Below are 11,132 nucleotides of genomic sequence, written 5' to 3' on the forward strand. Positions count from 1 at the left end.
CCAAGGAATTCCTAAAATTATATTTTTATTCCCTATTTCCATAGTATCCAAAATAATTTATTCCTTCCGTCCATAACTTTCCATTTAAAGGTGTACGGTCTTTATTTCGATAGTACCGTTCCCGTATAAAGCTGCCTTTCCTTTTACGGTTTGTAATTAATATAATTTTTTCTTCTATTACTAAAATATTCGTCGATTTTTCACGATTTTTGGAAAAATGTAATTATTTTATATTCCGTTGTTAAAAAGCGCTCGTATAAATTTCCCATTAAATCGTATATTTAGGAATATATATTGGTATATTACTTTCGTGGCTTGCGTGGCGTTTAAGGTTTTGTATTCCGCTTTTATTGCTGCCGTTTGGTGCCCTATACCGTTTAACTGTTTTAATTTTTTGGTTTACTGGACTCGCGTCGTGGGTCTTCATTTTTTTATTTCGGGGCGTATAGCTGCTTTTAACTTTAATTTTATTAAATCGGTGCTCTTTCAGTGCAGGCGTTTTTCGCGCGTTCGTGGGTATTTCGTTGTCTTTAACGTTGGGGTTCCACATAACTTTAATAATTGGTGCGGGTCCCGGTTATTATAATTTTATTTCGTATTATATTTGTATTTTAATTAATATATACATTTTGCAAATGTTTTGGGTATATTTATACCATAGGAATTATTTCTAACTATAACATACCATAGGGTAGTCGTTACAAAGGGTGAAAATTACCGCTAATTCGGTGTTAAATCTTACTTTAATTTCCCAATTGGGTAATTTAATAATAATGTATATTTCGTATATATTTGTCGTTTTGCGTCGTCGTGGGAAAAAATCGTGGATTATTTTTCTGCTAAAATATAATCCGCAATTGTTTCGAAAATATTTTGCCCAAAAGACTTTTATGTGTTTGGGATATTTGGTATCCAAAATTGGGTAATTTCCGAAAATTGGATTAATTAATCTTATAAGGTTTTGTATTTGCATTCGAAATGGTATTCCGGGGAATTGCACTAATTGGTCGTTTCGGTATAAATTAATAAGTTTTTTTTCGTATATATAAAGGTTATTTTCCCTTACTGCATTGTATATATCCGTAAATATAATCTTTTTTTTTCCCTAAATTCGTCTTTTAATTCGTTATTGGATTCGTTCGTTGGGGCTTATTAGATTATCCGGATGCGGTGGGTTTGTCCCAATAATTCTGGTTTTAATTTTTTAAATATCCGATTCCGTAGGCTCGGGTAATTTGGCGTTCTATTTGCGTAATTATATTGGTGGTTTAATTTCAATAAATACGCGGTTTCCTACTGCTAAAGTCGGGGTGCTTTTGGGTTTTTGTGGATACCATTTTACGTCCATTTTTGCGCTATTATAGGATTTATAATTGTCGTCGTAATATATAATCCAGTTTATTAAACTATATTAATTCGGTTATATTTATCAATATATAATGGCGTTCAATTTTCGTGGTTTTTTGGAGTCGGGGGTGTTATTTTGGTATCCCGTTACAAAATCGGAATATAAATTTAAAACGTTTCTGGGACAAACTCTGGCGATATATCCTCATTTGTCGCATTTAAAACATTTACCATTTTTGGGATCCTTACGAAATTCTTTATATTATATTACGTTAAAATCCATCAATCCGTTATATATTTTATAGGAAATATTATAATGGCGAAGCGGTTTAGGGTGTTAATGTTCGCGTCCCGTATTAGTTTATCGCAAAATTGGTCCCTATACGTTGCGTCCTTCGCGTCGTTCCAATTTTCGTTCGTAAAATCGGTTATCGATTTTAACTGTTAATTCTACGTATTCGGTTAAAATATCGGGTCGTTTTTTTTAACAAATTCGTTTTTAACCTTTTCCTTAAATTCCGTATAAAAACGTGCTATTAAGGTTTCGGGGCCGTATAATAGTTTAACGGTAATTTATCGAAATTTACTAGTATATTTAAGTACCGATTTAATTTGGGTAAAACGCACCAGTTTACGTTTAACCGTGCGTTCCTCGTTTAAATTACCGAATATTCCCCTAAAACATTTATCGAAATTGTCGTAATCGTCGAAAATGCGGTTAATTTCAACTTTACGGTTTTTTTTATTATGGTCTAAATAATTTCGTAAAATTGGTTCGAATTAAGCGAGCGTATCGCTTTTTAATAGCGAAATTGCGTAAATAACCTTATCTGCGTTATTATCGAAATTATCTTCGTTAAAATAAAAATAGGCCCGGGTTCCTGTAAAAGATCCCTATAAAATACCTGGGGTACCATTATAAAATAATAGTAAAAAATATTTAATATAATTCCTATTAATTCGATTAATTTATTCGGTTATTCGTTCCTGGAATTATCGATTTTTTGTTTAAAGCGTCGCGACTATTCAATGCAAGGCGTTAGCGCTGGCCGGAGCGTTAATAATAAAAAGGGTTCAAAGGGTGGTTTTGTTGGAAAATATTATTTCGGCGATATTATTCGGTATGTTTTAAAACAAAATATTAAACAGGAGCAATTAAAATATTACGATCAAAATATCGAGTAACCTGTTTTTAAGGTAAAATATAATAGGTTAAAGCAATTAAACGTTTTAACTGGGTAATTGAGTTTTTAATACCTGGGGTGAAACTATGTTGGATTCCTAGGTAAATAATAAATTAATTATTGCTAAACAATTTTAAACTAAATTTTATTTACATGGTAATAAACGTGTCCTTATATAGTCCGCTATTTTAAATGTAATATATGTAATATGTCGGATAGATTGGTAAACGGCTATATTATTCCTATTAACTGCTATGGGTGCTATGTAACTTTTGGCACCTATCGGTCATAACACCTTTTTTTAGTTACGTGTGGTTACGTAACCCTTTCCTTAGGTAATCCTGTTCCTGTCGGTCGGTGTTTTCTCTGGTCGAGTGTCGTTAGGAGGGGTGTGACCCCGCCTGGCCTCATTGGTACCGACCCGACTTGTCTGGTCGTAACAATAAGCCATGAGATTAACGGAAAATCCGATAACCCCGACAACCCCACTTCGGCACTATCTATTGTGGCTTATATACAAATAAAAGTGGGCCCATTACATGCCAAATAACGCATATAATTAACAGCTCTTTTGGTTAAATGACTATTGAAATACTGAATATATTTTCTAATTTTTAATATAATTTATAATATTTGATTGATTATTTTGAATAATAGTATTTGGTTCGGCTAAAATACAGTCATCTAAAGAGGGCTTTTAATTTAACGTAGCGGTGGAAAGTGCATGCAATTATCGTTTAAAATAAATATTATTTGAATATTCTTACTTTAATACATAATTTGTTAAAAATCTGAAAAATTCCACCAATGATTCCTAAAACGAAAAAAAACGTCAGTATAGCAATTGAATTATACTATCATATATAAATATCATTTAACGTTTTTTTACCAACCTTACTTTATTAAATAAGATAAAAAATATACAAGCAATGCAATTTTACGATTTTCCTTCAATAAAAGAATTATTAAGACTGATATTAAAAAACGGTTCTTACTTAGACGTTTGTATATATACGTAGCCCAGTCCTTGATATTTAAGTCTTATTCTCGATAAAATTGGTAAAAATATAAAAGCGTTTCGATTGTAAATTATATATAAAATTATATATACCTTACCTATCCGCTTATTTAACGGCTTATATAATCAGCCATAAACACTAAAATCCGATATATCGTTATTTATACGTATACCACCCCCCATGTGCAAAAGTTTGTAAATTGGTCAAAAAATAGAAATAATACAAAAAAGAATTGAAAACCGAAATAAAATCGAAAAAATAGTACCGCCATAAGCGGATTAAGGGCAGGGCCTAGCAAATTGGCCCAATTATACATATAAATATATAAATTAAATAGTTATTAATAGCGGTATCAAATACTATTTTTAACGTGCAAACCGCTTACTTTCACAATTTTTTTTTTTTTTTATAACGGAGTATTGCTCGCCGAATTGACGAAAATACCGCCTTAAGCGGCGAAAATTGACAAGTTGTCCTTAGACCTGAACCAGAACGTTCTTTGGATGGACCTACAGGTATATTGCAAAGCCGCAATTGAGCCACGAAGTGCAGCGAAGCGGATCAATTGTGGAGCTCTGGGCTTCAGGGATGAGCCCTGAGACTATCGAAAAGCCATGCGGCTGAAAGGTACAAGGAGCGTTCGTACCCCGCAGGGGTTTAGTCTGAGCACTTAGACTATTGAGAAATTAGGTGACTGGAAGGTTGTGATCAAACATTTTTCACTGAGTGGGGTAAAAGTGGCTACTTGCCAAGGGCATTCCATCTCAAAAAAAAAAAAAAAAAAAAAAAAAAAAACAATCACCACTGCGACGGCCAAACGTCGTGCTCGCACCCTATCCATGTTTTCGGAGGCTGTGCCAAAATGCCGTCAACAAGTGCGACGCCCACTCTCCCGCCGAACGTCAGTATTTTCTCGCCGGCAAACCCAGCCACGGCCAAAGCTCTGCTCCAGGGCCGCCTTTTCACGCGCATCACAACCAGCGCCGGCACGGAAGCGGCCCGATTGGCAAGGGCTCTGGAGCAGCACGCGCCCGGCGGCCGGGGCCATTTCCTCACGCACAAGAACGTCGTTTTGATATTCGACGGCGCCGGCGCCGGGCAGCAGGCCGCGGACGTGGAGGGCGCACACCATGAGCACTTTCGCCTCGTGTGCCTCGCGCTCAAGGAGGCCGACATCGGCATCGACGTTGCGGGGTGCGTCTTCGACAGCCCAGAGGTCTCGCAGGCGGGCTTCCAGCTCGACACGCTGAGTTCGGGGTCTGTTTTGGTCATTGACCTCATGGGCGGGGAGGATGATGATGACTCGGATGACGGCGCCGATGGACTGGCTGGCCGAGCCAAGGGAGATATGGGCGCTACCCTGTCTTAACTATAGACTTTAAACTTTTAACTGAGGCTATCAGTTTACAATGTGTGTTTACGGCATCATTATTACGGAATTGTTTTCCATTCACAATCTTTTCCGCCATGCGCCGTCACGCTGAGCAACATCAACTGAACATTCATAGAATGCGGCGCGCCAGCAGTTAATCTTTCTCCCCAGCTGTAACATCGTTAGTTCGCTTCAGACCCGACACAGCCCAGTACGGTCCAACAGTCGCAATCGTACAGAAAAGCATGACTGAGCTTCAGCATCCCGCAGCGCCGCAGGCAGATATCGTGGTTTGGTACCAAACCGCCACGGCGGCCAGCACGCCCACCAGGGCTGGGTAATTTGAAGGAGATGGAGTCGAAACGCATGGACCGGTTGCCTGCCGGGTGTCCTTGGGGAGGGCAACGACGAGTATGCTCAACGTGCTTGGGGATACCGACAGAGTTGACAACCATGGGTGTGTCATCAGTCTACACGGTTTGCCGAAATTTTCAAAAAAAAAAAAAAAAAAAAAAAAAAAAGCTAGAATTTTGAATCGTGAGTGGGAGAAACAATGAGCAACGATCTCGGGTCGTCGGCTGAGCCAACTTGATTGACTATGATTCATGCGAACCTTCTAATTCCAGACTAGTGTCAAGGCTGGTAAGTAAGATAAGCATGTGGGGATGGAGCGAGGTGTAAAAGGACGCATATAACCACACGAGAACTCTCAAACATTGTGAGGCCACCTCGGTTGAATACTCGAGTGCACACCTCAGCAGCAAATATGGCTAACAATTCTATCCCCGCCTCCTCGGCCGGCAGGATTGCATCGTATTCAATCACGTCACCGTCTGCCCCAGAAATAGAAATAGCACAGGCAGAGCATCGCATCACGCTCATCAATCGCTGGGGCATCGGGCCTGGTCAACGAGTCCTAGAGATAGGCTGCGGACAGGGCAACGCCACGGCTGTCTTGGCCGAGGCCGTCGGAGAGACCGGCTGCGTGTAAGCAGTCCCTCCCCATCATCATCTTTTGCCCAAATCTAACCCCCCTCAACTACCGTTCAAATCACCTACCTAACAACCTCTTAACATCCAAACTTCTGCAGCGACGCCGTCGACCCCGCCCCGCCAGACTACGGGGCGCCCTTCACGCTGGCGCAGGCGCAGGCGCACATCTCCGCCAGCGCCGTAGGTGGCCGCATCACCTGGCACAATGCGGACCCGCTCGCCTTTTTGCGGTCCGGGAACCCCGCCGGCGCGACCTGGGACGTCGCCGTGCTGGCCCACTCCATCTGGTACTTTGCGTCGAGGGAGGTGGTGGCCGAGATCCTGCGGGCGCTGCGCGGCAGGGCGGCGAGGTTGTGCGTGGCCGAGTACGCCCTGCGCGCCCCCGAGACTCCGGCCGCGACGCCGCACGTCCTGGCCGCCGTGGCGCGGGGGATGCTCGAGTGCCAGAACGCCGAGAGCACGGCCAACATCCGCTCGCCGCTGAGCCCCGATGCCATCGCTGAGATTGCTGCGAGGGCCGGGTGGACGCTGGAGCGGCAGGCGACGGTTGTGCCCGGGCCGGGGCTGCTGGACGGCCACTGGGAGGTGGGCAGTGTGGTTGCTCAGTCGTTTGTTCGTGAGGTTGAAGATGCGGTTCGGGATGAGGGAATGCGGTTGGTTCTGGCGTCGGTGAGATATGCGGTCGTTGCGGCTGTGGAGGCCCTGCAGGGGGAAAAGGTCAGGACGATGGATGTTTGGGTCTCATCCTTTACCTGAGGGATCGGGATGCAACGTTTGTTCGGCATGTCGACAAGGACGAGTAAACAACCGATACGCTCGTCACGACTTGACCACAACCTCGATGCGACCCACTGCCCTGTTCCCTGCTCCATCTCGTCGTCGTGCTGCCACCCCGATGCAAAGATCACGGGTTCCCGAAAGGTAAAATTCCAACAATGACCCTCATTGTCTTGGTGGCTGGCGGCCGTTCACACTCTGGTCAGAGGCTCTGTGATCTTCGATCGATCAACTCCTTGGTTGTCTGGCGACAATCCATGGTTGGCCAATATGGAACTGGATCAATCTGTCGAGATCGCGATGATCTGGGTCTTGTTTTCGGGTCGGGCTCGATCTAGGGAAAAGATCATCCCTTGTACCGTGTCGAGCAGTGCTTTTTTTTTTTTTTTTTTGTCGAGTCCATGACACCTGCATTCGTGCCCAAACGCAGAATCGTCCGCATTGTTTGGAGTTAGACCCAAGGGAGCCCCTGAGACCCTCCAAAGCCCCCTATGTCTTTAATCCCGCGCGTTATCCCTTGCAAGCCAAGGAAAGAAGCAACTACGGCACCCCAGCCTCCCTCTCACTTCCCCCGATCCTGGGGCAAGAAACACGATCTCTGCACAAGGGTCTTTCAGGTACGGGCATGCATATTAGAGGGGATTTATGAATTGACTTTTTGGATATGTTTTTCTTTTTCTTTTTTTTTTTTTTTTTTTCCTTCTGCCTGGCGCACATACTTTCACAGATGCACCAGGGATTAGCGGTGTCTTAGACCCCTGGCGCCTTTTCCCATGTCACCCCGGGGCCGTGCGGCATCGATCGTCTAGTGATGAATCATTAGAGTTCCGGCGTTTGCTCAATACTGCTCACCTCTGGTCTGCACACGGGTGCATCCTCCCGTTGACCGCTTAGGTGTACTGAGGGAACATTCACAGTCGGACTTGGACTTAGATCTCGGGGTCAAGCGTGCAAATCGTCACATGGATATAGGGCTGCTGGATGCAAGGCACATTTTAGGCCATACATCATCATTCGTGTGTTTTTCAGCTGCTTTCCCGCTACGGAACTGTAATCCCAAGTGTTATCGGACGGATTTGTTTGATAATCTGAAATCTACAAACCGGGCCATCAGACGTCATATACGTCAGTGGCACTGGGCAAACGCCTTGGACTAGCCGCGTTGTCGTGCTAGGATCGGGGACGGGCCGTGCATTTGGAACCCGCTCATTGGGCGGCCAAAGAAACGCAGAAGCAAACAACGTCTGAAATGTCGCAAGTTACTGCAAATGGCCGTTTGTTTTGTTTGACCAGAGTAATATTTTCTTTACGTACCTAGGCAGCCGTTGTTTGCCTGATCATGGGTACGGTGTTGCTTGCCTGGGTGAATAAAAAAAAAAAAAGTCAACGACGTCAACCATTACTTTTGATGATGTGATTATTTGGAAGGCGCAAGTGCATGCAAAAAAAAACTCTGGAAATTGTCTATAAGAGGACGAGAAATTCCATCAACTTGACCCAAAACTTCCCTTTCCTCATCACCATTCGCACCAGCTTCGACAAAACAATCTCAACACTACAAAACCCTTCAACTATCAACCAATCAACCCAAAACCCCCCAACAACCAAAATGACTGACGCCCAGGTTGCCGGAGGCCACAAGGCCAACCTCAAGAACCCCAACACTTCGGAGGAGTCCAAGCAGCACTCAAAGCAGGTCCTCGAGGAGCAGTTTGACGGCGGCGATGGTACGTTTCCAAACTGGTTACCTGCGCTCACTGACGATTGAAGGCTAACAAATTGTTATGGCAGTCCCCAAGGCTGGCGAGTCGGACGAGGGCAAGAACCCTGGCAACGTTGCCGGTGGTCTCAAGGCGTGAGTTTCCGAATTTGAAGCTCTTTTGTGCCTCTTTGCTCACAACATTTACTCACTCTAATGGATTCAACAGTGCCATGAAGAACCCCAACGTTTCCGACGAGGCCAAGCAGTCGGCCAAGGAGCGCCTCGAAGAGATGGAGAAATAGATGATGACTAGTCACATGGCTTTTTTCCCGGAGTTCAAAGGAACATGATCATGGCTACTTCTATTTTTGCCTTTTTGCATTCAGGCAAAATTTTTTGGTCGAGGAGCTTATGGATTATCAAGGCTTAGTCTAGCAATGAAATGAGTAAAACGCTTTCAAAACAAAAAAAAAAACAAAAAATTTAATGCTGATGTAAATGTGAAAGGATAGTGAGTTGAGAGAATACGAGCCAAACCATTAGGAGAATTGCTTAGCAAATGACCAAAGTTGTTAGCGAAACGATGTGATTCGTAGCCGACGTGCAGTGCGGCCATGCACCCCGCTCTCTAACGGGCGGTAGATGGAAGAAGAAATAGAAGCATGCCGGGAGTTGTCAGTTGAATGCGCGCGGACTTTTTTTTTTTTTTTTTGTCTATGCTGCAGCAATATCCCGACAGGGAACGTGGGGAAGACGAGATGCAGGATTCAGCAATCACAAGTGACTACAAGATTCCCCGCAGGCGAACGACAGTTGTCGGCGCAAAAGCCGTATCGCCGTCGTCATTGTCCCGTGGGATCAGGAATACAGCCATTATCCCTGGTGACCGGAACCGTTGTTTGGGAGGGATTGTATATAAAATTAAATGAACAAACAACCCTTAAATTATGGAAAACCCCCCTATCAACTGATCAGTACACCATGATTTGTGCGCAATTTGCTTTCGACTTCGGCTCATCTGCCGGTTCCTGGCCTGGGGTAGACAACCCTCCTGGGCCAAAATGCAACATCCTATCCTGATTCCCGCGTCCTGGTAGGTGGAGTTTGCTTTCCCATCACATAATGTACCAAGAATCCAACACTCGGCGGGCGGGGGGGATTGAAGGGTTGAATCTCGCTCGTTCCAGATCGGGGGTAGCACGTGTTCCCGAAAAGAACACAGCCAAAAGACGAAAGTACCCTTCTCTGACTAATGCCACTGATTTCGGTAAATATAGCCTGCAACACACCCCCCCAGTCCGCTGGTGGTACCAATAATAACTAACACCTGTGGGTTGCCGGCAGCGGAATGCTTTTTTTTTTTTTATTATGCAAACGGCGTTTCATACCCCCGGGTACACCTTACCAAGTCGTAATTTGCTGACATATATATACGTTTTTGAGGGTTGTTTTATATAATTTTAGCAATACAAAGGAAATTACAGGTCTTTTTTTCCCCACAGGATTCAAACCCAGGTGCAATTGATCGAATCCTGGTAGGTAATCTCCCTCTCGGGCTTATAATTGTTGCATAAAAAAAAACAGCCGAAAAAAAACAAAAGTTCCCGTCTTTGACCAATGCCAGTGACTTCAGTAAATATAGCCTGCAACACATAACGTACCAAGAATTCAACACTCGGCGGGCGGGGGGTGAATCTCGCTCGTTGCGCATCGGGGGTAGCATGGGCTGGCCGCCAAGCTTTGAAACCCATTTATTTCCGGAGCTTCCTTCACCTTGTCGCTCCGTTCGCCGTTGCAAATAATTTTCCGTCCATTGGGCCGCCCACCTATCACACACCGCGGAGCCTGGTAGCCCCGGACAAGACGGGATTTCTCATGACTTTGATCTTCTGCATGCAGCATAGGCGAGGTTGTTTTTTTGTCGCGCCCGGTTCGTTGATGGATGGGGAAATGTTGGCAGCTTATGGGTAGCAGTAAACAAGTTGAACAGGTTGACCCGGATCAGTTAGGGAGGACGTTAATTTAAATAAGACGGGTGAAAATCCCAGTCCCTATTCCTCTCAAGCTTGCTCTTTTGTTCGACACGCTCCTCGTCAACGCCCCCCCAGCCCCAGCTCCAGGTATCCGTCCTTCGACTTCTCGCCTCCCGTCCAGTCACCATGCGTACTCCGGCTCTCGTCCTCGCGCTTGCTCCGGCAGCGGCCTTTGGCCAGGCTGCTCTTTGGGGCCAATGTATGCTCTATCTTCTCCTTCCGTCAGGATTGTTCACTACTTCACAATAGGAGACTGCAGTGCTGACATAGCCGACAAACAGGTGGCGGCCAGGGATGGACTGGTGCTACCACTTGCGTCTCCGGTGCTGTGTGCCAAAAGTCCAAGTAAGTGACCGGACTAGTTACTCTATCATGACTTGACTCGATCATCTTGGAGGTCTTGAGCTGACAAAACGGTCCACAGTGACTATTACTCGCAGTGTGTTCCCAGCAGCGGTGGAAGCCAGCCCTCGCCCGAGCCGCAGCCGACCCAGCCGAGCAACCCTGGCGGCGGCAATTCTGGCTCTGGCCTGGACGGCAAGATCAAGAACAGGGGAAAGCTGTACTTTGGCACGTCGATGGACCATTACGACCTCAACAAGGCGCAGTTGACAAACATTGTCAAGGCGCAGTTTGGTCAAATCACCCACGAGAACAGCATGAAGTGGGATGCTATTGAGCGTGAGTTTTTTTTTTTTTTTTTTT

The 11,132-nt window shown here is 44.8% G+C and overlaps 4 protein-coding genes across 4 annotated transcripts in view; all 4 read left to right on the forward strand.

Moving 5' to 3' along the window:
* Positions 1-4,412: 4,412 nt before the first annotated feature.
* On the forward strand, positions 4,413-4,919 carry PpBr36_06889 (uncharacterized protein; the record flags this gene model as incomplete). Its single annotated transcript, XM_029894031.1, has 1 exon — positions 4,413-4,919. One exon carries the CDS (start codon positions 4,413-4,415, stop codon positions 4,917-4,919), a length of 507 nt encoding a protein of 168 aa, XP_029748923.1.
* A 769-nt stretch (positions 4,920-5,688) lies between these two features.
* Positions 5,689-7,341, forward strand: PpBr36_06890 (uncharacterized protein; the record flags this gene model as incomplete). Its single annotated transcript, XM_029894032.1, has 3 exons — positions 5,689-5,909; positions 6,014-6,647; positions 7,123-7,341. The coding sequence occupies 3 exons, from the start codon at positions 5,689-5,691 to the stop codon at positions 7,339-7,341; spliced, it is 1,074 nt and encodes a 357-aa protein (XP_029748402.1).
* A 960-nt stretch (positions 7,342-8,301) lies between these two features.
* On the forward strand, positions 8,302-8,696 carry PpBr36_06891 (uncharacterized protein; the record flags this gene model as incomplete). The annotated part of the gene is made up of 3 exons (XM_029894033.1): positions 8,302-8,419; positions 8,484-8,547; positions 8,621-8,696. The coding sequence occupies 3 exons, from the start codon at positions 8,302-8,304 to the stop codon at positions 8,694-8,696; spliced, it is 258 nt and encodes an 85-aa protein (XP_029748401.1).
* A 1,857-nt stretch (positions 8,697-10,553) lies between these two features.
* The window catches only part of PpBr36_06892 (uncharacterized protein), a gene marked incomplete at both ends in the record, with an annotated part of 1,579 nt that continues 1,000 nt past the window's right edge, over positions 10,554-11,132 (forward strand). Inside the window, 3 exons of the mRNA XM_029894034.1 lie at positions 10,554-10,626; positions 10,709-10,772; positions 10,852-11,108. Of these exons, the coding sequence (XP_029748400.1) occupies positions 10,554-10,626; positions 10,709-10,772; positions 10,852-11,108 (394 nt within the window). The remainder of the gene's footprint in view (positions 10,627-10,708; positions 10,773-10,851; positions 11,109-11,132) is intronic.

This window comes from Pyricularia pennisetigena, chromosome 1 (genome assembly GCF_004337985.1).
Source record: "Pyricularia pennisetigena strain Br36 chromosome 1, whole genome shotgun sequence".
NCBI lineage: Eukaryota > Fungi > Ascomycota > Sordariomycetes > Magnaporthales > Pyriculariaceae > Pyricularia > Pyricularia pennisetigena.